The sequence below is a fragment of the Perca flavescens genome, chromosome 23 (assembly GCF_004354835.1).
Source record: "Perca flavescens isolate YP-PL-M2 chromosome 23, PFLA_1.0, whole genome shotgun sequence".
NCBI lineage: Eukaryota > Metazoa > Chordata > Actinopteri > Perciformes > Percidae > Perca > Perca flavescens.
The window spans coordinates 10976173-11003197 of NC_041353.1; the positions used below are offsets into that span (position 1 = coordinate 10976173).

The 27025-nt window shown below is 41.3% G+C and overlaps 1 protein-coding gene across 1 annotated transcript in view; it reads right to left on the bottom strand.

Annotated features, from left to right (window-relative positions):
* The window catches only part of pcloa (piccolo presynaptic cytomatrix protein a), a 56611-nt gene that overhangs the window by 8174 nt on the left and 21412 nt on the right, over positions 1-27025 (bottom strand). The window contains exons 4-17 of the mRNA XM_028571291.1: positions 26616-26813; positions 19172-23276; positions 17304-18841; positions 14626-16696; positions 11600-11754; positions 11314-11389; positions 10023-10148; positions 5517-5625; positions 5085-5149; positions 4676-4860; positions 4102-4152; positions 3725-3855; positions 1713-1739; positions 437-530 (exon numbers count right to left, since the gene is read on the bottom strand). Of these exons, the coding sequence (XP_028427092.1) occupies positions 437-530; positions 1713-1739; positions 3725-3855; positions 4102-4152; positions 4676-4860; positions 5085-5149; positions 5517-5625; positions 10023-10148; positions 11314-11389; positions 11600-11754; positions 14626-16696; positions 17304-18841; positions 19172-23276; positions 26616-26813 (8931 nt within the window). The remainder of the gene's footprint in view (positions 1-436; positions 531-1712; positions 1740-3724; positions 3856-4101; positions 4153-4675; positions 4861-5084; positions 5150-5516; positions 5626-10022; positions 10149-11313; positions 11390-11599; positions 11755-14625; positions 16697-17303; positions 18842-19171; positions 23277-26615; positions 26814-27025) is intronic.

The following is a 27025-nucleotide window of genomic DNA, read 5'->3' on the forward strand; positions in this document are numbered from 1 at the left end:
AGTGAGTAACAATCTTGGCTGAGTGCATAAGAAAATAGCAAAATAAACCTTAAAGAAAAAAACATATGATCTGGGCTTAAAGTGGGAGCAGACATTCAGCAGCTTAAAAAAAACCCTGACAACAGAACACAGATTTGCTGTGATTGATATGGGTCCAGTGAATCTAAAATGGGATCTAAAGTGATAAAAATTAAATCCCAATGGCATATCCATCTGCTCTACTAAAACCAATGGCCACAATGCTAGTCATCATGCCAGCAGAGAAAAGACAATATCATCATTTTAACATGGAAGTTGGCACATTGTGAGTTCTCTTGTTTGTGCCTTTTAGAGTTATGGAAAGTATATTACACAACATTTAAGTTAATATGACCCAGGTCTGTGTCATTAAATGTGTGCAGCTATGCCTGTGAGAAATGTGTGCATGATGACATACTTGCTCCAGGTGGATGTTTTTATAGATGACAGTCTGGTTCCACTCGGGGTTGAGACTCTTGCCTGCGTGTTTGGACCTCCTCTTGTTTTCAGCACTGGCGGGGGAACATATCACAACAAGATACACATGGTCACAGAGATGCAAAAGCCCCAAAGGATAGTGGGCCACCACAATGCAGTAAGCACAATATATTGGGCACAATTTGACAGTAGAAGGGAAAGCATGAATGTGATGCACATTGTTTGGACGGTAACAATGTATGGGCCTACGTGCATGGACGGCAGGGTATGATGTCAGGGCCTGCTGCAAAAAAATCCATTTTGGTGTCCATCAAGTCATTTAGTCTAATGAAATTTGAATGTCCCAAAACAAGTAAAAATGTATGTCAGAATGGAAAGAGAGGTTGACTTACTTCTGATTAAATTCTTGTTTATTTTGTTAAGTGCCAATAACTCAATCAGGTAAATAATTCTGCTGATAAATGAATTACAAACAAAAGAAGAAGAAAAAAGTCAATTTGCATATGAAACAATAGCATTATCTGACTTATTATTTCACTTGTTTTGAGTGAAGAAAAACACAGTTTACATCACAGCAAACTCACTGAAATCAAATTAATGACTTGTTAAGATGGATGTTTTTTTTGCAGTGTGTAGGGTTTTATTTAAGATTGTAGGATATGAGTATGTCTGTAAGAGTTAGTTAGGGAAAGACAAGAACAGTCTACTGTACTGTATATTGGAAAATAATGGGATGAATAAGGACTGCAGAGCAAGATAATGGGAGTGTGTATAGAATGTGGCGGGGCATCAAGGGTACAGTACGATGTCAGGGCACGATGTAGGACATTACTGAAGGATTTTAATCACAAAACAGGGACAAACTAAAGGGTGTCAGCTTCAATGTTAGGATTTTACAATGGTTAGGAACACAAACAGACCATCTACCAGGAACACACAACAGTTAGCTGGGAAAAGGTGAATTTTCAGCACAGGGGAATATAGGTCTATTAATGGTGTGTTAAGGAGATGGGTAGATGTTAATATTTAGGGTTTCAACTCCTCCAAAATGCAGTGCTAAGCCTAAAAGTGAGTGGAACATCATGAGAATATGGGGACCGTGGAAAAAGGCACAATTTAAGGGAGTTAGTGGAACTGAACAAACTGATTTGTATCAATAAGCTTCCGATCAGTTAGAAAACAATTTGGACGTTTTGTTACCTTCACCAACTGACAACCAAACAGAACCAAAGTACCAAAGTGGTCAAGTCACATACCTGGCATTCTGGACAACCATGACCTGACTGAGAGGGTCCAGCATGCATTAAATATAGAGAACAACATACAGAAACAATAGTCAGTGGGAGGGTGAGGGGTCAAAGACTGTCTATGGACTGTGAGTGTGTATGTGGGAAGGGGACATCGCTGTAGATTTAGGTTTGGTGTGTGATTTATTAATTGCGTGTGTTTGGGAAGGGGGCATGAGCAGGGGACTGCGGTGTGCTGCAGCGGTGGATTGAATTTGTGCTTTAGTGTCTCATGACTTGTGTTGAGAGGGCTTTCAGGTGATGTGACGCATCCATTGGCAACCGTAGTGAAGATCTGCTGCTCATGAAACAGCTGTGGACAGCTGATACATGGCACATCCATCAAAATAAATGCTTTTATTCTTCTGTCCTCTGTGTTATTCAACTTAGTATTGATCATTGCTCTGAATTAAGAATATCTACTGAAGGACAAAGGCAACCATATCTTTTTAATCGTAAAGCAAACTTTTTTTGTACAACCCTCCATAATGCACAATCTCTGCCCTACCATCAAGTATTTTACTTTGTATATACTTCAACTCATAACTAATAACCTTCATGATTATGGAGAAGTTTCTACTTTCCTAGCAAAAGTTATAGTGGGATACACATTCTTTTACATTTGTTTCACTGATAAAGTGGTTTGTTTACACTGTCTCCAATGTGAAACTGATTTCCATTTCCAGATTTCTTCTACTTTTCTTTAGATTGTGGTTTGCTAAACGTCATAATCCGTACAGGTAGGAAATAAACACACAAGCAAACACGTCTGTACGAGACCCGTGTACATTCACGCAGCCTGGAGAAGCCTCATTCCAGCTTTATACACATTGTCATGTAAACGTACATTACGTTCACCACATCACAAATTTTGTATCCCTCTTTCCTGGTTGCTATGTATTAAACTACAGAATATAAGCACCGGTTTCACTGCAGCAGCTCCATGTGGTTGCCAGAAGATTTGTAATGCAACTGAATAGCCTCTGTATGGATTGCAGTCGGTACTGATAGCTGTGAGCGAGTAGACACACATGTAGCATATACACGAGTATTTGCACACATGTGCTTAAGTGTGCATGTTTCCGTAACCACTTTCAGTAGGGCGGCTGCAGGGGCTTGTGGGTACCACTCTCCCAGTACCTTTAGTATAACCCTAACCCTGGCTTAAACCCACAGTGGTGGGTTCATCTGCACGTGTCGAACAGGAGGACTGTGAGAGTGGCGGCTGCAAAGCCCACAGCTGTACACTATTGCTTTAATCTGAAACGATCACAGGAAAAAACACTCTCTCTGGGGACCTCAAACAGCAGAGAAGGCGGTTGAGTCAATTACAATACAGCGCAATCACAGTGAGAAAGGGAGCCCTGGATTTATGAGAGAGTGTGGATTGTATTGCAAGTAAATATGAGAGCTATTGATTCTGACTGCACTCACACCTACAGTAGAACTCCCATCAACGGAGGCAACATCATCACAGGAACACAAGCAACTTCATATCTTTTACATAATGTTTATGTCATTCAGCAGCGATAAGGGGCTTATATCACATAACACTAGTGGAACTACATTCTAAAACACATCTGATGGACTTGATGTGCAGTGTATAGGTGCTATGGACTTGATACCAAAGAAAGGTAATGTGCTGCACATTGAAAGATGTCATGGTAAGCCAAAATCAATTGTAAATCGATTTTAAAATGAAAGGAAATTAGGTTTGAGCTTAACAAAGTGGCTGCCTTTGAAGCCTGGATGTCAATGGGGGTATCTAAGCAGGTATATCTCTCAAATTCCTTCTCTAAAAGCGGCTGATAAAAAAAAGGCAGTGCAATAAAAACAGCATCTTAAACATCTCATCACTCTAAATCAACAAAATCGGTACAGCTAAAACATTTTTCTCGTTTTGTATCATTTATCCCTAACTGACCTTGGTCCTCTTCTCAACTACTTAAGGTGTGCTTGTAGGTTCCAAGCCTTTGACTCACCCTCTCCCTGGTAGGAGATACACTTTAACAAACGGGTCAGAGTAACCATTGTTGTCCCGCGGGGCAAGGTTTCTAGCCTTCAGGACGTGAACGATCAAGTTGCCAAGCTGCTTGTCGTAGTGGATTTGAAGCTGCAAAAACAAGCACATGGAATGAATTACAATGGATTCAAATGCATTCGGTGCGAGAAACAATGTAAGAAAACAATAGCAAAAATAGTTTTAAGAACATAAAATACAGGATTCACCTTTTTTTTTAATTTATTTACATTTAATGCTTTTGGAAATGCTGAAAGACACAGTGGTCACATTATATACTCTTAAATCTAAACTTTTAAACTTAAACATTACAGAGTTCATCCTTTTTATTTCACAGACCTCTATCTCTCCAGAGATGGGGTGGGACTGGGTCTTCATTCCCTCTGCAGTCTGTTAGAAATAAAAGCACCATGCTTAGATACCGCTAGCAGGAATCTGTAGGTGGATACTTTGTGATTACTGGTGGGTGTACTGCACATACTGTACAGTACGTACCGTACTGCGCTGTGCTTTATGCAGTGCTTGAGGCTAAACAAGTTAAGTTCTTCGAAATTGATGCATCTGTTTAAATATTCATTTTAGATAAGTTACAAGTGGTTAACTCTTACATTGTATTCCATACGGACAATTCTTTGCTAAATGTTATATTGATGAGAAATGAGGAACTACCTAATGTTATAGATGTATGTACAGTAATGTAGATTTTAATAAACTTAGTGTAAACAAAATGTTTCCTAAATTGTAATTTCAAACTGGGAAAACAAGATGCAAAAAGCATTTTGTCCAGCAATCTATCATGACATTGCACTTCAGAGATGTTCTGTAATGCGTGACCAACACTATCAATTCTTAAAAATGATAAGATAAATCTATTCTAAGCTGAACGTGACAAAGAAACCCTCCCCAGACTCGCCTTGCTGCTGTGGCGTTTCTTGCTGACGGAGGGTGATCCTGGCTGAGCGGGGCTGGAGGTCGCCGAGGTTGTGGGGGGCAGACCAGAGGAAGAGGTGGAGGTGGGAGCCTGCTGCTGGGACACCTTCTGCAGCTCAGCCGCCAGCTGTTTGGGGTCAACACCTGGAGACCTGGGAGGTCTGTCACCTAGAAGGGGTCACACCCATACGCATAATTTAATAAAACAAAACTGGCCAACTTGAGAAAAGAGAGAATTGAAGATGAAAGCAATATGCCAAGAGAGTCTGAAAATGGCAAGAGACAAAAGTTAATTGGGAAATACTGTGAAGGCAGGGCAATTGTTGGGGAAAGCAAAGTGGAAAGCAGCGATCGCATGTTGGGGTGTGAGTTCTAGGAATACTGTAGCTCACCTTTGCCGTGCTCTTGAAAATCCAGGTGGTCAGAACCGTCAGAGTCAGCCAGCATGTTGAGATCACTGAAAGATGAGAATATAATGTGACATATGATTCTGAAAATTAAAACTCAACAAATAGGTTAAAGGAAAACTGAACATGATATAGTAGATCAAGATAAAGAAAATAGGACTGATTAGTTATAAACTTAATCAGTGCGGGCAGAGTTAGCAATCACGCCTTTTAAATATTTATATGAATGGATTATTTCTTCAGGGAGATGAAAAGGCAGATGATGATATGGATTGGATTAGGAAGATGAAGAAGTCATGATTAGAGTACAAGGAAAAAAATAAAGGAATAGAAATAACAGAAGGATGAGTATGACGCTAAAAATATAAAAATAGAAAGCAGGAGAGAACGACAGAAAGTGACAAAGGTTATACTTACAGTCTGACACACACTTCTGCTTCATTGCACGGCTGCCCGACGAGCCCTTGTACCTCTTCATAGGTTTTCCCCGTCAGAAGAACACCATTCCACTCCAGGACTTGCATTCCTTTACACAATAACACATTTGCACACACAAGAAAACAATCAAAAATACAGTTATACTTAAAGAATGCTTGTAGATAAAAACATTTTACCTCAAACCAAAACCAAATCAAAGCATTTAAGAGAGTAGTTCTTTAAATGTTAAAGAGATCAATTCATTCTAAAAAAAATAAATTCATGTTGACTCAAATAAGTGACCAGATCAGGGTCTAACATCCATCCTTTGATTAAATTCACGGTGAAAAAACAAGCTTTGATTCTTGCACTCAAACAACATGTGCATCAGACTGCAAGCCAAAACTGGAGCAATAAAAGCTGGTGACAGCCTAAACAGCAGCTGTGTGACAAAGCTGCTCATGGCGCACTCAGGCACAGAACTGGGTTAAAATCAACTTGGAAATGGATTCATGTTATTTTAGCTATGAAACTATAATTTGCAGGACAACATTTCAAACATGATGTATTATGGCCAGGAAAGAACACAAAATCAAGCGATGACAAATGTTTCATAGTGGGAACTGACCATTCATTTGTATTTATTACAGCAGTAAAAGCTCATATGAATCCACACAGCACAGCAAACCCACGGCATCTGCCCAAAACACACCCTGCACACTGGCAGGACTTACACGGATTGAAACAGCTCATCAGGAGGGTCCGTTTGCGACGATACTCTCGAGCTGCATGTGTGAGTGACAGGGAAGCTACTGTAGTTTCACCATATTATTCATCAAATTGGTCACACAATTGTTTGCATGGGTGTTGCAGTTTGCACACATTCAAAGAAACAAGCATGTATTTGTACACTTAAGAGTCCCCCTGTGACACAAAAAAGCCTCTACTCCAGTTCAATCTCACAACATTTCTCCATAATCACACCACGGAGGGTGAGGCACCGTGTTCCTACTGGCAGGACCAAAGTACTTTGAGCCATTCTGCTCAGTGTTGTATGTCTGCTGTTATCATGGTTGAGTTCTCCTCGCAGCTAACAACACCACAAATGCATCTTGACTCTTGGACTGAAGCATCATCAACAGCTTCAGCCTATAGCATATTGACTTCTTTCTGTACATAGAATGACTAGTTTAGAAAGGGCTGATGGCTGAGACAGTGTAAGGTAACAGTAATAGGTAGCAAAATATTATAGCAAAAAACAGGGCAGAAATTCTCAGAAATCAGTTGAAAGAAACAGTATTGCTGCATTCATGTGCTGTAAGAATAATTGGGAAAAATTAGTTTCCGACTGGGAAAATTTAGGTGAATGCCCCCTCAAGTCAGAACAACACGGAAAGTCAGCATACTTTTTGGTAAACAACTTGCCAAGTTGGTGTCATATTACGTGGTTACATGGCGAAAGAATTATTTATTAATTCACCTATTGCATATACTGTAAATTTTTTGCTCACATGTAATGTATGTGTTCTGATTGTTGCAAGGTCCATGTAGAGTGACGTAAGAGACTCTAGAAAATAGCATTAACCCTAATAACAAGTCAGGTAAATATTATATATTTTTGTGGTTTTAGGGAATTTAATGTTATTGGTGCAGTAAAAAGTTCTGGACAAAATCACTAATATAGCGCTTCAAAATGGAAATAATTAATTATATCAAAGCGTTATTTAAATGTTCTGAGCAATAAAATACAACACATATTTGTAGTGTCCATGTTTTTTTCCACATTATGACTTAAAGCTCATGAACAGCCTGAAGTCGGAAGAACGACTTCCCAACTCGGCAAATGGGACCATCCAAGGAGTACGTGAATGCAGCATAAAATACCATAACACACAATCTCAGATCAATTAAGAGTTTGGGAAATTAGGCAGCTTGCTGAATCCTCTGCCTTTGGACTTATCCAATTAAAGCTAGAAAATGAAAAATGAAGGCTCTTGTTTCGTGATTTAAAGAATACGTACCAAATAACGTGTATACAAAAAAGAAGTCTCTTGGTATTAATTTTATTTAAAATTTGACCTGAAGTCATTAATACTATTTAAGTGATAAAGAACAAATTAACTTATTCATATTTTTAAATATTTGTTCTGTATTGATTTTTAGACATGCTAGCAGTGTGGCTCTAGGAATGGAACAGATTGTTGAAATATGCTACAGTTATACAAGGTCCCAAGAGAAGAAATTCTAATAAGTTTGGGGATCATCAGACTGTTCATCTAGCCATCATGTCTTCATCATGTCAACATCTTTAATTTGTAAGACCTGCAGACAGACAAACTATAGTAATAGCATTCCGTCAGACTCAGGCGTACTTTGTGATTATGCTGATTAGCAAATGGCACGTTAATATGCTAACATGCTCGATTAAGAAGATGCACATAGTGCACATAACACCTGCATGTTAGTACTGTCATTGTAAGCATTTTATCATGCTGATTTGAGCATTTAGCTCAAGGCACTATTATAGTGCCTCACTAGCATGGGTTGACTCTCATAGCATTGGGGAATAAAGACTCAATATTTCATCATTTGTTTTATTTGTGTTTTTACATTGGAGAGTCTGTTGTGGAGAGAGAAAAACATAGAAGACAAACAACTATGTTGTAAAGAGACACAAACAAGAACAATATTTGCTCCACACACACATCCACAGAGCGCAGACAGATGGATAGCACTCCCGCAGGTCCAAACTGTATTTGTTTTATCCATTCACCAGTGTTTTTTCATTAAGCAGTTTCACCCTCAATGTGGCTCAACACAGCAATAAAGGGGACACTGAGCAGACAGATTTAGTCTGTTCCGCCAAAAAGTGGATGAAATGTGTTCCTGAGAGCAAAAACATAGAAGAAACATATATTTATATATACAGTGGTGTGAAAAACAAGCATGTTTGTCACACTTAAGAACATCAAAAAATTTAAACAATAGGAAGGAGTAAACACAAAACAAGAACAGAAACCATCATGGCCCTGTGTGAAAAAGAATTGCCCCTAAACCTAATAACTGGTTGGGCCACCCTTAGCAGCAACAACTGCAACACATCCACACAGCGTCCAGACAGATGGATTAGGGCACACATGAGCGGCCTTTTTAAGGTCCAAACATCTCAATAGGATTCAGGTCAGGACTTTGGCTAGGCCACTCCAAAGTCTTCATTTTTTTTTCTTCAGCCATTCGGTGGTGGACCCTGGTGTGTTTAGGATCATTGTCCCCCATCCATAGATCACCAGTGTGGCATCTTCAATCTCTTGGTAGACAGCAGAATTCATATCCTTTTAACAATTGTCCGCAAAACAGCCCCAGACCATCAATGCCACCACCAACATAAGCAATGAAAAGTGGGACACTGAGCAAAGACAGATGGACAGAATGTTGGAGGGATGACTTTGATGTTCTTTTTGCTCAGCAGTGGTTGGAACTGGCCATTTTGCCCAGTCTTTTCCTGATGGTGGAGGCATGAGCGCTGACCTTAACTGAGGCAAGTGAGGCCTGCAGTTCTTTGGACGTTGTTGTGGGGTCTTTTTGATGACATCTTTGGGGTAATTTTTCCTGGGGAAGGTTCACCCTCAATGAGTCGTCGCTGCGCTCTTGGGGTAATTTTAGGCGGCCGGCCACTCCTGGGAAGGTTCACCACTGTTCCATGTCTTCGCCATTTGTGGATAATGGCTCTCACTGTCATGATTCCCAAAGCTTTGAAATGCTTTTCCTTTGGTAATCTCAATACTTTCTTTCTCAATTGTTCCTGAACTTTGGGTCTCGGCAAGCTTTTATCCTGGAGATGGTGTCTATTTAAGTGATGCCTTGAGAAAGTGCAATAATCAGGCCTGGGTGTGGCTAGAGAAATTGAACTCAGGTGTGGACAACCACAGTTATAGTATGTTTTAACAAGGGGGAAACTTTTCACAGGTCATATGGTTTATTTTTTTCTCCTTTTAATACCTTATTTACAAATTGCATTTTGTGTTTACTTGTGTTGTCCTTGACTATTGTTTATTGGTTTATGTTGGGTTAGGTGCAAACACTTTTTCACACCACTGTAGATATATACAATGGTTTAATGGTTACTTGGTGACTTAGTGAAACTGCTAACTGTAGCTGTTTCAAGCCACTGTATATGAAATAGAAGTAGAAAGGAAATAGTCTGGCACATAACCCCTTGTAAAATTTTAAGTTTTTAAACTGTTTTTTGTATGAATTAAACAAAAGGAGATATTCCATGTTAATCAGTGAGCTTTAGGTGCTGGCAGGTAGATTTTGTTATGTTACATTTGAACAGAGCCAGGATAGCTTTCCACTGTTTACAGTCTGTGCTAAGCTAAACTAACCAGCTGCTGACAGCAAGTAGTTTCATATTTACCCTACAGACATACAGTGGTATCAATCCTTGTATCCTAGATTTTATTTTTTTTTGCACAAGGGGAAGTTTAATTTAGTAGAAGAGCTTACCTTCAAGAATCTTTCCTGTTTGTTCTGCAGCTCCTCCAGGTAGGACTTTGGCAACATAGGCTCCAATGTCTCCATTACTGCCTGGGACCTCTTTTCCTCCAACCACACGGATACCCAGACCATTTCCTGTTTAGGACCAAATACAAAGTCTGGTGAGTAGCATTATTAATTAGTCTATAGTCTCATTGGCATTTAACATTGACTCTTTGTGTCCACATACCCATGCAGACTCACCAATACAGAAAGAAGGTATAAATGGGCACAAATATACTGCCCTCCAAAGCCATAATACAGTAACTAGTAATCTACATTCAATCCTATAACTATGGATTGTAAATAATAAAATCTAAAGTTTATTTTCTTTAAAAATAAAAACGTATTCAAATGGAACACATTTTCCCAATGGTATTTAGGTATTATGTTGGTTATATGGCAGCTATACTTGGTCACCCTAAACAGACATAAAAATGAAGGCATTACAACCATTGTTACTCAGTTATTCAACAATTTTTCTCAATTTAACCACTTCTGTAGTTATTGCTCTCTGCCTTTGTAGAACAATTAAATAGACAACAGCATACATGCCAACCCCACTATTGATTATCCACAAATCACATATGGATCTATCATGTCCCTCCGCAGGTCACACATCACCTACAAAGAAGCAGAGCCTCTTTCATTTTACAGTATTTAACATGGTTATGGAAGAAAGAACAAAATGACTGAGGCAAAATGACTAAGTTTAGCACTGGGTCCTCATAAACAAAATGCTTCCTTTGTGGGCTGAATGTTAATTGTGTAATATAATCCTGAGTGTGAGGGATACGCCATTTTGAGCATGGCAATGACTGATGAGCGTGGAAAAGAGCCAAATGAAAAGGGAAGCCAGGAAATGAAATGTCTGTTTGCTTTAAGCCTGGAGAAATGGCGTGATGGAACGTAATGGCAGGGAAATTGACTCACCACTTTGTTGAGATCTGGCATGAATATCAAGTAAATAGGACGTACACTAGTCACGGTCTGTAAAGCTAATGGGATGTTATGATCCATATTGTGTACAATTTATTTGTCCTTATCCTTTTTGAAAAAATTTGAATCTATTTTATAATTAGTCCAATTCAATAAAGGAAAAAAATATGTATGCTGTGAACATGCATATTTGATGCAGTCAGTAAGCAATGGGGTCAATAAAATATAATGCGTGCATCACAGTCAATAACACATTCACTTGTAATACTGCTCTTAGCATGCTGCTGTTATTATTAAATGAAATATATTTGTGGTAACTTACCTGAGACACTGCGGTCTTTGGGATCCCTCTGTAGTTTGACCCTGAGGTGAGGGAAGGGGTAGTATGGGCCTTTTCCCTGTGGCCCATACATATTGGTGACATGTCATGTATGTACAAGGTAAATGGGAAACTGTTAAGTATAAAAGCTTTGCAACATAGACATACAGTATATGCTGCATTTAAGTGCCTGCAGTTAACATGTGAGCGTACATACCACATATAAATTCCCAGGTGATTGATTGTGAGAGCATGCATTTCATTACTGCTCTGACTTGGTATACAGTACATGACAGAAGTTTACTACAGAGTCTGAATGTGACGATAGGTGTGTGTTGTGTGGGTGTTTTTCCTGTTTCACCTGTCTCTTCTCTTGTCCATTCTCTGACCGTCCGTCTCTAGGTTTGTCAAACCAGTCTGTCTCCTCTCGTTTAAGGTGGTAGGCTTCAGATATAAAAACAAGCACTACTTCAGATACAAATGAGACATTTTCTTCTGACTATATAGGATGGGCTTCATCTGTTCATATAAAGGTGATTACATGCCATTTAGCAGAATTCAATTCATCAAAGGCTATACTAGTTTGTGGTTGGGATACAAATGTGAATAAAACAAGAGCCTGAGATGGATTTGATTAATTATTTCACTTTCTTTTGAAAAGAGGAAAGGAAGCCAAGCAAGACAACATTTTTCACAGGTATTGTTAAATGAGCAGAAAAAATGCAGTTTGAGAGTTAATAAAAACAGTATTAGTACAGTATGTATAGTACTATAATCTAAACCTATAGTATGGTGATTATTCATGGATGTAAATGTTGGGTATGTACATATTTCACATTATTTTTAACTCCAATTGTTAAAAGTGTATCAGTACAGTATAACTATATGTTTGCAATGTAAAATCATTAAAATTTGTTTAAAGTTGCAAAGTAAAGTGGTATTCATTTCGAACTTTACAAGTGTCTAAAACCTCCCCAACATTTTGGTCATCATTTTGTGGTGCAGGTTAATGTCTTAATAGTTAATGGATAACTAGAGAACTGAACTAATACTCTACCATTGGTTGCATCGTCTCTGTTCAAAGCCATCAGGGAATCACTTAGTGCTGGAATCAAGGCAAATGGTTTTACATTGCGAAATGATGGGATCCATATGAATTCATTAGCAAGTAGTTATGCTGCATTGAAGACAACTGAACTCAGAACTGGGATATTTAAAGGTTTAAACCAGAAAAATAAACAACGGTACCTCTGTTAGAATCTGAAACTACTAAAACTCTCACATTTTGCATCCCTCTTCGTGAAAACACTGTCCTCAGTTTGGAATCTAAACCAAGTCATTGCTGCACAAGTACTCCATAATACACATTAATTATTGTGATGGTTGTAGTCATGACTGGAAGAGTATGCATCAACAATATATAGCTTATAAAATGAATCAATGGTTTATGGCTTTTACCAAACAAAACAGCAATAAACTGAGATTTACCCAAATGTTATGTTGTTGCTTAAAATAATAATTTTCTTTCCTGTTGGAATAAGACACTGTGCAGCACATTTTACAAAAAACGGGGTCCTCTTAGTGATGGCAGTTCAGAATAATGTTTGCTTTCAGTAAGTGTAGAGAAAAATAAATGAAAGTGAATATTTGCCCAGCAAATGATCATTTAAATAGTCTATCTTACATAATTGATTTTTATGAGATTGCTTACTGTTTTAAAATAAAATATACAGAAAAGGCAGTAAGACCTTTAGAAAGTGCAGCATAAAAAAACAGAAGGTTAAATAAATGTATTCCATGCAACATAAAGTCACTGATGTATTACAATACAGTACATGCAAGCAATCATCACGACAAGACATGCATGGTAAAGTTTCATATTTATTACACACATAAGTGTTGCAATCAAATATCATGCATTTGCAAAAATACGACAGTAAACTGCTTTAATCTATTTTCTTGGAATGTCATAACGTTTTGATTTTGCTTATAGTTTGATATCATATATTAATCCACAAATATATTTATACACCTAAATATGATGATGAAATACACCATTATCCACTATCCACATTACACATCAACTATTGTAGAATTCAAAATAGAATCCATGGACCATTAGCTGTGTTATTAAAATATTCTCTTATTTTGAAAAGAAACTGTAAAAGAACTGATTGATTCAACTGACAAAATACTCTATCATTTATGTAAAATTTGCAAGCAGGGGAGGCACTTTTGCAGTGTAATATTTGTGGGGGAAAAAAGCTTTCAAAATCGGTTTTGAAGGATGATTCTGTATTGTGGCTCAAGCCTTGTATGCTTAACAAGCAGGATTTGAAAGACTATGAAAGTGTTGAAAAAACTCAGATTACACTTTAAATAAAATGCAGACTGCCACAATGTAGCTGTACCAGAAAAGGCTGTTTTCCTCAACCATTCGTACGTATATTTACGAAAAGTAATGCACTGGAGTTTGTATGTGTACCACATATTTATTACTGTATGCAGCACAATGGCTGTTGATGTATAAGAGTGTGAAATGCCACGTAGGGAGGTGGCTGGGGAGGATGGTCATAAAACACAGGGATTTCACCCAGGAAACGGGTATTTGTGTCCCGGGTTGTACAACATAAGGGGAGCGGTATTTTAACAAAAAAAAATTTCTAATCTTAACTAGTCTTTTTGGGGCCTAAACGTGCATGACAATCACCTTCTCTCGGCTAAACTTAACTGCAACGACCGCTAAAAGGACCGGGCCCTCACAGTGCTCTGTAGCCAACTCACAGAAACCTTTTTTCTGCTAAATTTAACTGTAAAGACCGCAAAAATTGAATTGTCATGTGATAGGTCGTCACGTGACCGGCCGGCGCTCGCCGAAATTTTGTAGGATATCATACGAATTGTTGTGCATACATTTTTGTACGATAACATACAAACCCATTAATACGAATGAGTTGAAAAGAAAGTTAGATTGAGTCATGCAGTGAACTAATATGGAAACATGTTACACAATATTTGGAATGCTGACAGAAACACAATGCATGCATGAAGATACATTCAAGCACACCCTATTAGGCAAAGAGCAAAATGTACAAAGGCATGCATGCACACCAGATCTCAACTGACTGACCAAAAGAAAAAGAGGATACATTCACCAAAGTTAAGGTTAGAAACATGCAGACTTTCAATAAACACACAACAGCTAAATATTACAAAATAGAACTAAATGCAAGCGAGACAACCCATAACCAGACATTCTCAAGGATGAAACATTAAGTAGGAAAAGAGTGACAATGTGACAAGTCTGTTTTTTACCTTCACTATCTGACATGGTGCCCTGCAGGTCATCCAGCAGCACATAACCCCTACCCCTGGTTGGCTCTTCCCTGATATGTTGCGGCTGCTGGGAGTCCTGCAAGGACAAGCAGGAACCAAACTGATCCCTTGAATCAGCTGAAATGGGTGGCAGAGGTCCTGCTGATGCACGGGCCATGCCCATAGGCTGCCCAACTGGGCTCAATGGACTCTCTTCCTCTGAGTTCTGGGCCACTATGGGTATTCGGCCACGGCCACTTTGCACAATGGGGAGGCTGGTGGGTTTGGTGCGACCAGATGGGGTTTGATAGCTTGGCACATCTACAGATGTTTCACCATCCCCTTTAAGTCTCAGTGAAGAGCTGGATGGATCTCTTTTGATAGACAAGTCCAGGCCATAGCAAGATGTGGGCCTGGATGAGGGTCTTGAGCGACTACCACTAGGATAGGCAGAGTCCAAACCTAAGCTCTGGCCCAAGTTTAGCGACCCAGCCAAGTTGGCACCCAAGGTGGATCCCAGGTATTTTTGTTGCTCTGCAATATTCTTACGAAGGCCAAAGGTAATCTCATCTTGCGAGAGCCGGCTGGATCTCACCGATGCACTGGTAGTCCCAAGATAGCTGGTATAGTCTGTCTCCAAACTTCTGTTATCTGTCATAGAGGAATACTTGGAAGAGATCTTAGGATCTAACAATGGTGCCTTATGTTTTTGGTACAGCATGGATGCTGGGAGATTTTTAGCCGCCTGCTTCTCTAGAGTAAGTCGACTGATGCTGTACTTGTCTGACTTTGGATAGTTTCTTTGGGAGTAACTAGATATGCTAGTACTTGGGGTATAGTAGTGCTGGGAGAGGCCTGTCAGTTGTTCTAAGTTTTCTGTCCCACCTGTACTTCTCCTAAACTCTTGCTTGAGCTGCTGCTTCAGGAGTTTTAGTTCGTAGGGTTCCTCCATTGTATCCTCTTCATCAGGGGTCTTTCCAAAAGTATGGAGTCTCGAGGTGGATCCCAGATAGTCAGTAGACCCGAGATCTGCAGCACTCCTACGCAGCAGCTTCTCTGCCTTGGCCAGCTCCCTCTCAGCCAGACTGTAAGATGAAGACAGACCTGTGGAGCCCTTAGCCAGTTCTGCAGCATCTTCCAGCAACATGTAACTCTGAGGTGTATGGTGATCTACATCTGTGTAATAGGAATCAGAGACAGCTGACATGGGGCTACGTGCTATACTTCCCACCTCCAAGGCTCTGAGGTCAAGGTGGTTGCCATATTTGTCATACGTGACTCCCAGGTAAGCTGATGATGTGGGATCAGGCTGGCGGCTAATTACTTCATATTTAGTTGCATCAAGCTCTGAGAGGAGAGCTGCTTGTCTGGCGGCTTTCTGCTGCAACAGCAGCATCTGGTGGTAACTTTGCTGCTGGGCGCTAGTGAGCGAGGGGACAGAGGAGTAGAGGGAATGAGATTGGTAGGACTGGGGAGTCTGGTAGAGAGACTGCTGGTATTGGTTTTGATTGTATTGGTACTGGGAGTATTTTCCATACTCATGCTTAGTTTCAGGTGGGACAAAGTCATCCAATTCTGACTGAGGAGCAGTCCTGGGACGTTCAAGACCATGACCTTCAATCTCCTCATCTTCTCCACTTCCACGCCCACCTCTCGTCTCTCGGATGTTACTAACCTCACTGTCTGACATGTAATCTCTGTCCTCGGCAACACTCTGTAAATATGCCCTTTCCCTCTTTTCTCTCTCCTTCAGTAGCACATCCTTTCTACGATTAATGCCCATCTCCAAATACCTAAGCTTGGCATCAATCTCTTTTTCCTCTTCATCTAACTCTGCTTGTCTTTTGCGCAGCTTAGATGACTCACGCTCCACCATATCTAGCTCACGATCAATGTCTTGTAAGATCTTGGCACGTGCCATGTTGGAATTGCGGCACATTCTTCGACGGGCCGAACCAGTGCTGTATGCTGTCTGGCCACTCGTTGTTGTCTCTTCCTCTGACGGTGGATTGGGGAGAGTCCTCTTCACTTTTTTTTGAGTGCCTGTTGGTGTGCCACCCGCATCTTTCCCCTGTAGGACAAGTAAACAAAAAACTGATTAGTACTGTAGGAATTCAAACTGCTTTCTTAGAATTTGAAAATAAAATACTTTTAAAAATATCTTTTGTTCACCTTTTGTGCCTTCCAGTAAGACATGTACTAATGTCCATAAATATTACTCACTACTCACTAAATTGCATATGCTTAAGTTTAGTTTTAAAAGAGGTAATTTATTTACAATAAGCCTCAATGGATCTCTGACAGCTCAGTATTTTGTGGAGCAGGATAGCTAATGACAGCCATCATGTCACAAAGGATAATTTTGTTATGATGCAAAACGCTTGACATATAGTTAGTTTTACATGAAGCAGAAAAAACTGCCATCATTGGAGCTGCTACCATGGTATTTTATGAAGATATCGGCTCAAGCTGGAAATACCTCTACAGAAACATCTCAATTAGTTTTACACATTATAAACCAAAAGAACAGTTTAAACACAAATAACATCCTCCTCTTTTTACAGTTAAAATAAACCCACTTTTGTGTTTAGCCAGCTCCTATGTTCTTTTTTATATTACATTTTGTCCTTATATTTATGTCAATGTATATATGTTAAAGTGATACATATAGTACTCACAGTATAGCTTTCACCATGCTGGGTGCCAGATGTTGCCCTTTCGTCTCCTGTTGGACTCAAGGGCTTAGGGTCAGACATGGATCTCTGAATGGCTTTTGCTCCCCTTGGACTTGCTGGAGAGGCTTTTGATAGATCAGTACTTCCTCTTAGCTTTTGTGGGCTTGTATCACCCAGTGATTTGTCATAGGACACAAATTCAAGGGATTTGCTAGGGGATATACAGGGGGATATGGGGGAATAAAGCACGTTGGGAGATTTAAGAGGGGCTTGAAGTGTAGAGGAATCAACTTTCAGGTTTGGAGATTGGCCTATTTCTAAGGGGATAGGTCTTTTCTTTGGTGAGGTCCTTTCAGAGTCAGACAGCTCCATCCTGGTGTCCATTCTAATGTTCCCCTCTGTATCTGTTTGTATAGAAATCTCAGTATGGGCTTTAAGAGACATCTCTGAATGCCCACCCCTATCACCCCTGGCAGTGCGTGGCCGGCTTTGTCGGTTTCTGGTCTGAGCCTCCCATTCCTCTTGATCCTCATCATCAGTCTGCACACAACTGTCAACACTCTTTTTAGTACTTCTCTTTTTTCTCCCTGCTGTGTAGGCTTTGCTGACTGTCTCATCCTCTTCATCTGTCTGGCACCCACTATCTGTGATCTTTCGGGACAGGACTGTGCCATCAGGTCCTAAGACAAGTGCCTCCTGCACGCCATGCCCTGGTATGTCCCCACCTGGGTACAGCTGACGAAGCTTTTGCTCTTCCAGTTGCATGCGCAGTTGCTCTTGGAGTCTCTGAATCTGCTCAAGTTGCTGCTGTTGCTGGGCATAGGTTTCTTTCTGCATCATAAGGTGAGCCTGTCTTTCCTCTTCTTGTTGGTTCAGGATCTGCTGCTTCATGGCCTGCAGCTCCTCTAGTTCCTTCTGCACCAAGAACTGTTCATGCTCTCGGAAGCGTTGAATCTCCTGGCGCTCCCACTCTAATTCCTCAGCCAGGTGCTGTTGCTTGAGTTTCTCCATCTCTAGCCTCTCACGCTCTGCCTGATATTGGCCATCCCCAGGAACCAAAGGTGAAGACAGAGCCTCAAGTGAAGCAGCTATGGCCTCTAGGGATGCATCCGTGTAGGTGTCAAGGGATAAAGAGCTTGTTGCTCTGGCAACAGCAGCAGTACTAACCCCTCTAGAGATCTCCAGATTGAGTGGGGCATCTCCTTGTTCTTCTGTTGTAGTAGTGGAGATGGTAGATAGGAAACTGTGGGAACGTGTAAGTGGCAAGTTCTGGAGGTTGGACAGGGAAGGCATGGTGTCGCTGGTATGCATACCTGACAGAGTGTTGTATGTTGTACTAAAGATGGACCCAGGTTGGGTAGTAATGGCATATGTAGATGGGATTGGTGCTGCGACAGAGGAATAGACCACCCCATTTGATGACCTCAAGACGCTGCTTGTACCAAAGAGTGTACCGACAGCACTTGTAACTCTGGCTTGGGAATAGGGTGGAATTGTCATTCCTGCGTAAGTCCCTTTCTTGGAGTAGTCAACAGCTTCACCTGTCAAAAGTCAAAAATATCAGTTGAGTGCAAATAATGCAGACTTATTCAATGTTGAAGCAAGCCAAGCCTTTTCCAAATAATGAAAAAAAGGTAGAAAGGAAAAAAAAATGTGTCCAATGTCCAAAGCGCAACAAGTATAAACAAGATGTACAGTAACAGCATGCAGGCACATGCAAAAATATTATGGTAAAAGGACAAAAAAAAAATGTTCATGCAAAACAAAAACAAAAGCAAAAATAAACAAAAAAATGCCGCATTAGCCATGAATGAGTCGAGGCAGTTCAAAGTGACATTTAAGTGACAGGTCTGCAATGTCACTGCACTGACCTGCATCAGAAATCTTTGCTGAGGTAAGATCTACTGCACCCTCTGTGGTACCACTGAAATTATAGCTGTTCTTACTCTTGTAAAAGAACAGGCCAGCTTCTGCTAGATTAGTGTCTGACATTGATGGTTTAATTCCACCAAACCCTCTCATGCCATAAGGTGATCGGTCATACTGGTAATGGTCATCCCGATATCCAAAACGATCTTCAGGCAGGGGTGTGGTAGGTTGCTGAGTAGTGCAGATTCCTGAAAATGGGAGCTTATATACAACATCACAGCATACAGCTCTTTTTCCTGCAGTCAGATCCACTGGTTTGCCATCATCATCTGTGATTACAGCTGTGACCACTTCTGCAGAAGCAGCATCCACTGATACCATAGTGTTGAATGATTTAGTTGTGCTAAGGTCAACAGCTCCTGCCACTGTGGTTGTACCCGTCATTAATCCATTGGCAACACAACTTGCAATAAAAGTGGGTGCAACAGTGACAGGGGTGGTCTGGAAAGTTCCTCCACCTGTGCTTGATCCAACTGAGAGGTTAATAGGGGTCTCTGTACCAGCATGAATGGAAAGCTGAGACTCAATTGGCCGATATATAATTTGAGAAACCGGCTCAAATGCTTTGTTTTTTGTTAGCTGAAGGGGCACTGAAGATACTTGAGCAGTGTCTACATTGTCACATTGCTGGATTGTGGCAGCACAGGTCACAATGGTGATACTATCAGTCACTATAGAAACAGTGGATGATTCAGCACTGAGGTTGACCACAGGTGACTGCACTGCGCTGTTCTGACGAATGACATCGGTTGCAAAGGACTGACGTCTTGAGTCTGGGCCAGCAGACAGATCCACACCTTCCACGGTTGATCCTGGGTCCACCTTCATAGTCCTAAGATCTACTACCTCAGAAGGTTGGACAGCCTGTCCATTCTGTGCTGGCCATTGGGGCTTAGGTTTCTCCATCGAGATTGGGACACCATTTGCCCTTGGAGCTGGCACTGGTGGTGGTGTTCTTTCATGAACAACAGAGACAGTGGTCCTTTGGACTTCGGTGGTGACCACTTGAGAGATCAGGTTAGGCATAACCATAGGTGGCTGTGCCGAGGCAGATACAGCCTCAATTGTGTGACAAGAACTAGATACATGTTTTTCTGGGCCACAAATCTCTTGACTTTCAATGGATTCTGTGACTCGTGTGTATGCCAGAGGCACCCTGGTTGTTTTATGAGGGATTGGTTGTGGATGGTGCTGTGGATAAGCTTGAGGTTGCGGCTGTGGTTGGTAATAACTTTGGGGCTGAGGTTGGCGTGAAGGAGATACTGGGCCAGGGCTTGAGGGAGCTTGAGTTAAGACACTGTCTACTGGAGAGCTGGGCTGAGATGGCAGTGTGATGACTACATATGTGTCACGATGATTGCTAGCATATCTTGGAGAAGAAGGGGACTTTGGTGCGGGTTGAAAAAGCTTGCTCTCAGAGGAAGGGCTCAAATTCAGGGCTATGTCAGTAGGACCAGTGGGAAGTACAGTGGGTCTTGGTAGATGTGAGGCATGGGCAGGTGAAGAAGGCTGTGAGCCAGGCTTTGGTGCAATTGGTGGTTTGACACCATGTCCTGGTCGGTGGCTATCCCCAATCCCTGCATTAATGGATGGCTTTGGTGCAACAGGAGGGGGAACATGAGGCTTGTACATTGGGGTAACTGTTTGTCTTGTAGGTGGTACTTGGGCTGCAGTTGTAGCCACTATCTCGGGCCTGATTGGAGTTGCTGAAGCCTGAGGTGGAAGTGGAACTGGAGCTTTCCTGGGAAAAACAGTAGGTTTTGGTGGGGTAGGAGGAGGCAGTGGTGGTGCAACAGGTACTTCTGCTTTTTCCTGAGAATTAGCCCGACGCAGGACACTTGGCTTGGGAGGTATAGGTGGAGCAGTTGAAACTACGCTGGGAATAGTGGGTGTATACTGGGGGACTGTGGGCAAGGGTGAAACACTTACAATTACGGGGGCTGATGTTCTTGGTAGTGCGCTAGATAAGTCAACAACTTCAGCCTGTGATTCTGCAATTGTGGTGTGAGGTTGCTGATCTGATATGGATATTGGAGGGGACTCGGAAAACACTGTCACAGGCTCAGTTTCCATAGGTAATGTTGTGTCTGACACTGCAGTTGTATCTGCTTCCTTTTTAATCATACTCTCGTCATCAGAAGACAACTCTCCTGAAGAGCACTGCGTCACCTTTAAGTCTGGAATGGGGTGGAGTGCCCTTCTAGATGCATTGGCTTCTGCTTCTGGTGCCTGCTGAGTTGGACTTGTTCCAGGAGTCAGCACTCTTTTAATCAGCTCTTCATATGCAGTTTCAGCATCCAACAATGGCTTTCCATCTTTGCCTAATGTTACTATGCTGTGTTTAGGGATGATATTCTCAGCAGGTTGCAACACAATTTCTGGGTAAGTGCTTTCCTTTTTTGGCTGAATATTTTGATATTCTTGCTCCAGCTGCATGAACTCCTTCCTCTTCTTTATCATATCTTCATAAACTTCATCTGGTGATCTGAGCGTTTTGGGTTGGACAGGAACAACAATCTTCTCTGGCTCCCCCAGATTATCTGTTGAATTGTCAATAAGAGATCCATAGGCATAGTCTTCAATAAGCATGCCTCCATAAAGGGACTCTTTTTCCAGTTGTATCTCGCCTTTGTCAAGTGTTGGAGACTTAGCCCTCAGCATTATTTCCTCATAAGCCTCATCAGCAGATTTGAGAGATTTTTTCTGCGGTTTATCAGTATTTTGATCATCTGTTGGAGAGTGAAGAGATACTGATACAGGCAGTTGATAGGTTTTCTGAACTGCTGCAATCTTTGCAGGATGGATTTCAAATCCTTCAGAATCGGATTCAATACTGGGGGAGAAATCCGAGCAGGATGATCGTCTGATTTCCTCCATCTCAATCTCTTGCCTAAGTTCCTCAGTTGGTGAGGCATCTTCAATGGGGGAAAGGTTGCTTGGTGGTGATTTTGGACGCTCTCGCCTTCTCTGGGCTCGAATCTCTTCTTTGTCTTTCTTGGATTTTTTGCCAGAACCCTTTTGTTTTTCTTGCTCCCTGAGCAGCTCCTCTTCTTCCCGTAACTCTTCTTCCTCAGAAGAGTCTTCAATAGTTGGCAGCGTTTGACCAGGTTGTCTGTGTTTGGCTTTCCTGTGTTGTTTACCTTCACCAGAACGGATATGGCTGGGACTACTACTGTCACTGTCTTCATCCAGGGATGAGACAGATGTTGGGGATGTCCCAGGAGTGAAGCTGGATGCATGTAGACTGGACGACCCCTCACCTCTTGACCGGTCATCTGGAGAGTCTGTAAGGCTTTCCATTTCAGGCTCTCCATCATCAGTAGGTATACGCACAGGGCTGCTGGTTGAATTCAGCTCCATAGTTTGGAATTTGCGAACTCCAGTACCACTCTGATGCTCCTCTTCTTTTGGTTCTTGTCCCTCCTCTTTGTCTATATCAGGTTTATCCATTGAGCCACAGAGTTGCTTATCTTCTTCATCATCTGGACTTATAGTGCTTTTTTTGGTAAGTCGCCAGGCTTTTCCTGATGTACTCCTCTCAACAATCTCTGCTGTCTTCTGTTGCATTTGTTTCTTCTCATTCTCTCTGATCTTGCGTCGGATTAGATTTTCCTCATCAGACGGGGAAGCATCCTCATTCTCACTCATTTCCATTATCTGTTTTCGGATAAATTCCTCATCCTCCCCAGACATTGGGCTTTCCTTTCCAAAGCTTTCACTGCTATCATCCAGGGAATCTGCCCTGACATCCATGGGCACAAGGAGCTTTTTCTTTGTGGTACATTTGGTGTTCTTCTCAGAAGGTTCTCTGTCATCTTCTGAGCTGGGTGAGTCAGGTGAGAGAGGAAGCACCTCTAATTTACGTCTGGTCTTCAGAGTGTCTGTTAGTTTCTCCTCATTATCCTTTGGTTGCGTGCTTGCCTTGGCCTCAAGAATGGGAAGGACTGTGCTTTCCAGCTTGGCTAGGTCTGATGGGCTGGTGGGACTGCTGTCCTTGGCAGCCATTTCTTTCTCTCCAGGCTCCTTCAAGGTCTCCACTGTTTTCACCTGTTAGATTTAAATAAGACAATTATTTCCCCCCCTCAGATATTGCAATAAAAAATGTAATATCTAAACTAGGATTTTTTTTAGCTTGTTACATGTGAACCATGTGTTGGTGCGTATAAATTCTAAAGCCGCCTACACATGATCCGTGTAAAACATGTAAAACTGCTGTGCGCTGGTCGTTTCGTTGTTTTCCAATGGGGAGAGCAGTGCTGCATCACTAGGCTCAACATTCTAATTATTTCAAATTTGACCTAGTTGCCTCTGACCATTCAAGGCACAACTAATTCCAGAACACTTTGCCTCTCTGCTCTGCATCCTACCTCGTGGTTCTACCATGGATCATGTATAGGCGTCTTTATGGAGATGAGAATGTTCTTTTTAGGACTTCATTATTATTTATAAAAAAACATGTTTTTTCAATACATCAAATAAAAAAGAAATGCCAGCAAAACACGGCCAGTTTAGTATAATATTCTCAATTTGTGAGACTACTTAATTTAAGAACTAAGCATTTACAGAAGCATGGAAGTAAAATTTGAGGCATTTTGAAATGCTTTCTAGGTAAATTGACATGTTCTCCTCTTTAGGGTATTTGATACATATAGTCTGCAATCAAAACCTTCTACTGCATAATGCAGTGGTGAGATTATGGGACAATGTTTAGTTTAGCCATTTCCATATAACTGACATCCACATGTACCTAAATACATTTGTTTAATATAGCAGAAATAAACATATTGATGTACAAAGATAATCCTATAATCTATTGCTACTCATGCTAAATACTATGGTCACCTCAGCATCATCACCACTGGACTTTTCCAGAGGCTGAGCCTCAGCCTCCTTTTTCTCCTCCATGTTAGTGTTCTCCTCTGTTGGGCCTTTGACCTGCTCACTAACTACAGACACTGGGATTTCAGGTTCTACAACAGGGACTGGAACTACTGATACAGACACACCTCCATTTTCAAAAACTGATACTTCATCCTTCTTTAAAATTGTATTCTTTCCTACATCAAACTCTGCAGTGCCATCTTTGTCACAGACTGTGCTTGTTTCTGACACTGAAATAAGATACTGGATATTGCCAGCAACAGGTTGTGACTCACCCTCTTTTTTGTCATGTTTTCCTTCCTTCTCTTTGATTAACAGCTTTTGCTCTGCAACTTTCTCGAGCGGTTTCTCATCACTGCCTGTCAGAGCTAACGTCTCCCTCTCTACTTCATGTTGATTTTCAGCAATACTGTTAGTATTTTGTGAACTGGCTTCTGTCCCATCCTGAATTAGTTTCTCCTCACAGGCTTCATCTCTGACTTGTGTCTCACTAATGAGAGCTGAGAATGACACCATCTCTACACTTTGCATTGATTCCTTTACATTGACCTTTTCTTGCTCTTTAGAATCAGGAGTTGGGGAAACAGAGGTAACCTCAGATTTATTATCTACCTTTAACACTGTATCTATAGGTATCTGTTTTTCTTCTTTGTATGCTACACTCTCTGCGTCGACAATAGGTTTTTCTTTTTCCTCTGACTCCTCTGGCAATGATGCTGTCTCAACAAGGCTTCTCTCAGCAGGTGATGGCTCGTACTTTGTTTCTGGTTCTATCTCTTTATGTATCGGTGTCTCTTCTTTTGGGATTTCGTCAGTGACAGTTGGAGATGGCTCTCTTGCCGTTTCTGATTCTTTTTTGTCTATTGCAGGACAAACATTCTCTGTGTCTGTAGCAGAGGGTGCTGGACTTGATTCAGCTTTAGCAACTTTCTCCTCTAGAGATTTCTGATCATTTGCCTTCTCAACTGTTTTCTGTTTAGTTGCCTCTTCTTCAAAAGATTTCCCTTCGTCAGCTTTTACTTCAATAACCGTCTCTGCAATAGCTGCATTCATTTGAACTCCCTCCTCTTCAAAGGCTTTGACATTAAGTGTTTTATTTTCAATCAATTCCTTCTCAATAGCTCCCTCCTCAATGGTTTCTTTTTCAACAGTTTTTTCCTCATTACGTTTTTCTTCAGTAGTGTACTTCTCTGTTTCCATCTCAACTGATAGCTCATCAGGTATTTTCTGCTTAGCTGCCTCTTCAATAAGAACTTTTTCAAAAACGTTATTCTCAACAGTGTTCTCCTCTTTTGCTTCCTCTAGAGCTTTGGTTTCTCCTTCAACTGGAGCAACAGGAGCTGACTTATCTGCTGGGTCAGGTGGAGTAGGCTCCTCCTCTTTACCTATTGGTTCATTTCCTACTTTATTAGCCTGACTTTCCTCCTCTGAAGGTAATACAGGATTGTTATCTGACACTATTAAGGAACTTTCAGATTCTACACATTTTGCTGGCTCTGGTTTTAATTCTTGCTGGGTCTCGTCAGATTTAGGGACCTCAACATTGTCAATAGGTGCTACATTTTCTGCAACCCCAACTGCAGAAGGAGCAGTTATTCTGAATACTGGCTTTTCTATTATAGGTTCTGGTTCTACCTTTGTTTCTGTCGTAACTTCATTCTTGACATCAGGTGCTACACTGTCGGCCTCTGGTTTTGTAGTTATGTCAGTTTGCCCTACATTAAAAGCTGTGTTTATTGTATCTGATGGAGTTTGACCTGCTGGAGCAGCTTCATCTATCTGGGGTTCCTCAATTGGCTTAGGTAAGCCTACCTTTGATATTTCCTCCTCTTTTACATTTGGAGCTGAGGAATCTGGCTTTGGATCAAGCTGAACAGGAACTTCCTGTGAGACTGCTTCTGTGATCAAGTCAGGTTTTGACTCAACTGAATTACTTTTCACTTCTGGAAGATTTTCTGGAACAGGCTCTACTTTCTCATAATCTGTCAGGGAAGCTGCAGTCTCACTCTTAGTAATCTTGGGATTTGGCTCTGTTTCTACCTCAGCAGGGACAGTTGTCTTGTCTAAACCTGTATTAATCAATAGATTTTGCATCTCACTTTCCACAGAGGGAGAGAGGTCCTCTGTCGCATTCTCAGAGCTACTCTGTTGTAGACCTGCCGGGATACTACTGACAGGTGCACTCTGTGCTTGTTGCTCAACATTAGATGGCTCTGTGTCAGAGTGAGGATGGTTCTCTGCTATTTTCTCAGAGCTGTTCTGCTTTTGCTCAACTGCTGGGAATGCAGGGACACTCTCAGCAACACTGTCAGAAATTGGAACTTGTTGTTCATGGTGAATTACAGGCTCAGTCAGCGGTTCAGCTAGCAGTGGTTGTTTTTGTTCTTGTGACTGTGGTGTTTCCTGAGGGGTGCTATCAGGAGGAGGGGCAGGGATAGAAAGAGGGGAATCATGATGAGAGGAAATTAATACACCCTCAGGTGTGGCAATGGTTTCTGGGACTACCTTGGTATCAGGAGCTGGTGGGGTTAGGTCTGCTGCTTCTACTACAGGTTTGCTATCTAGAGCAGCAGGGGCAGGGGTGGAAGAGGGAGCAGGAGCAGCTGGTTGCTTCTTTGGAGAAGCCATGGCTGGAGTTGGCATGTCTCCCAGCTGGCCAGACATGACTCTTTGGGTCTGACAGTTGAGGCAGAGCCATTCTTTCTGTAAGACAAAGATAAGAACCAATTGTTAGTTTTAAGAATTCATATTAATTACTGCTTGCTGCAATATGATTTCTACCACTAAATTAGAAAATAAATAACTGGCATTCATCTGTTATACAGTACTGTTTGAATTGCACATAACGGCTTGACAACACTGCTAAAAAATACCCACAAATAATTAGATTTGGAAATGTCACGTGAAACTAAATG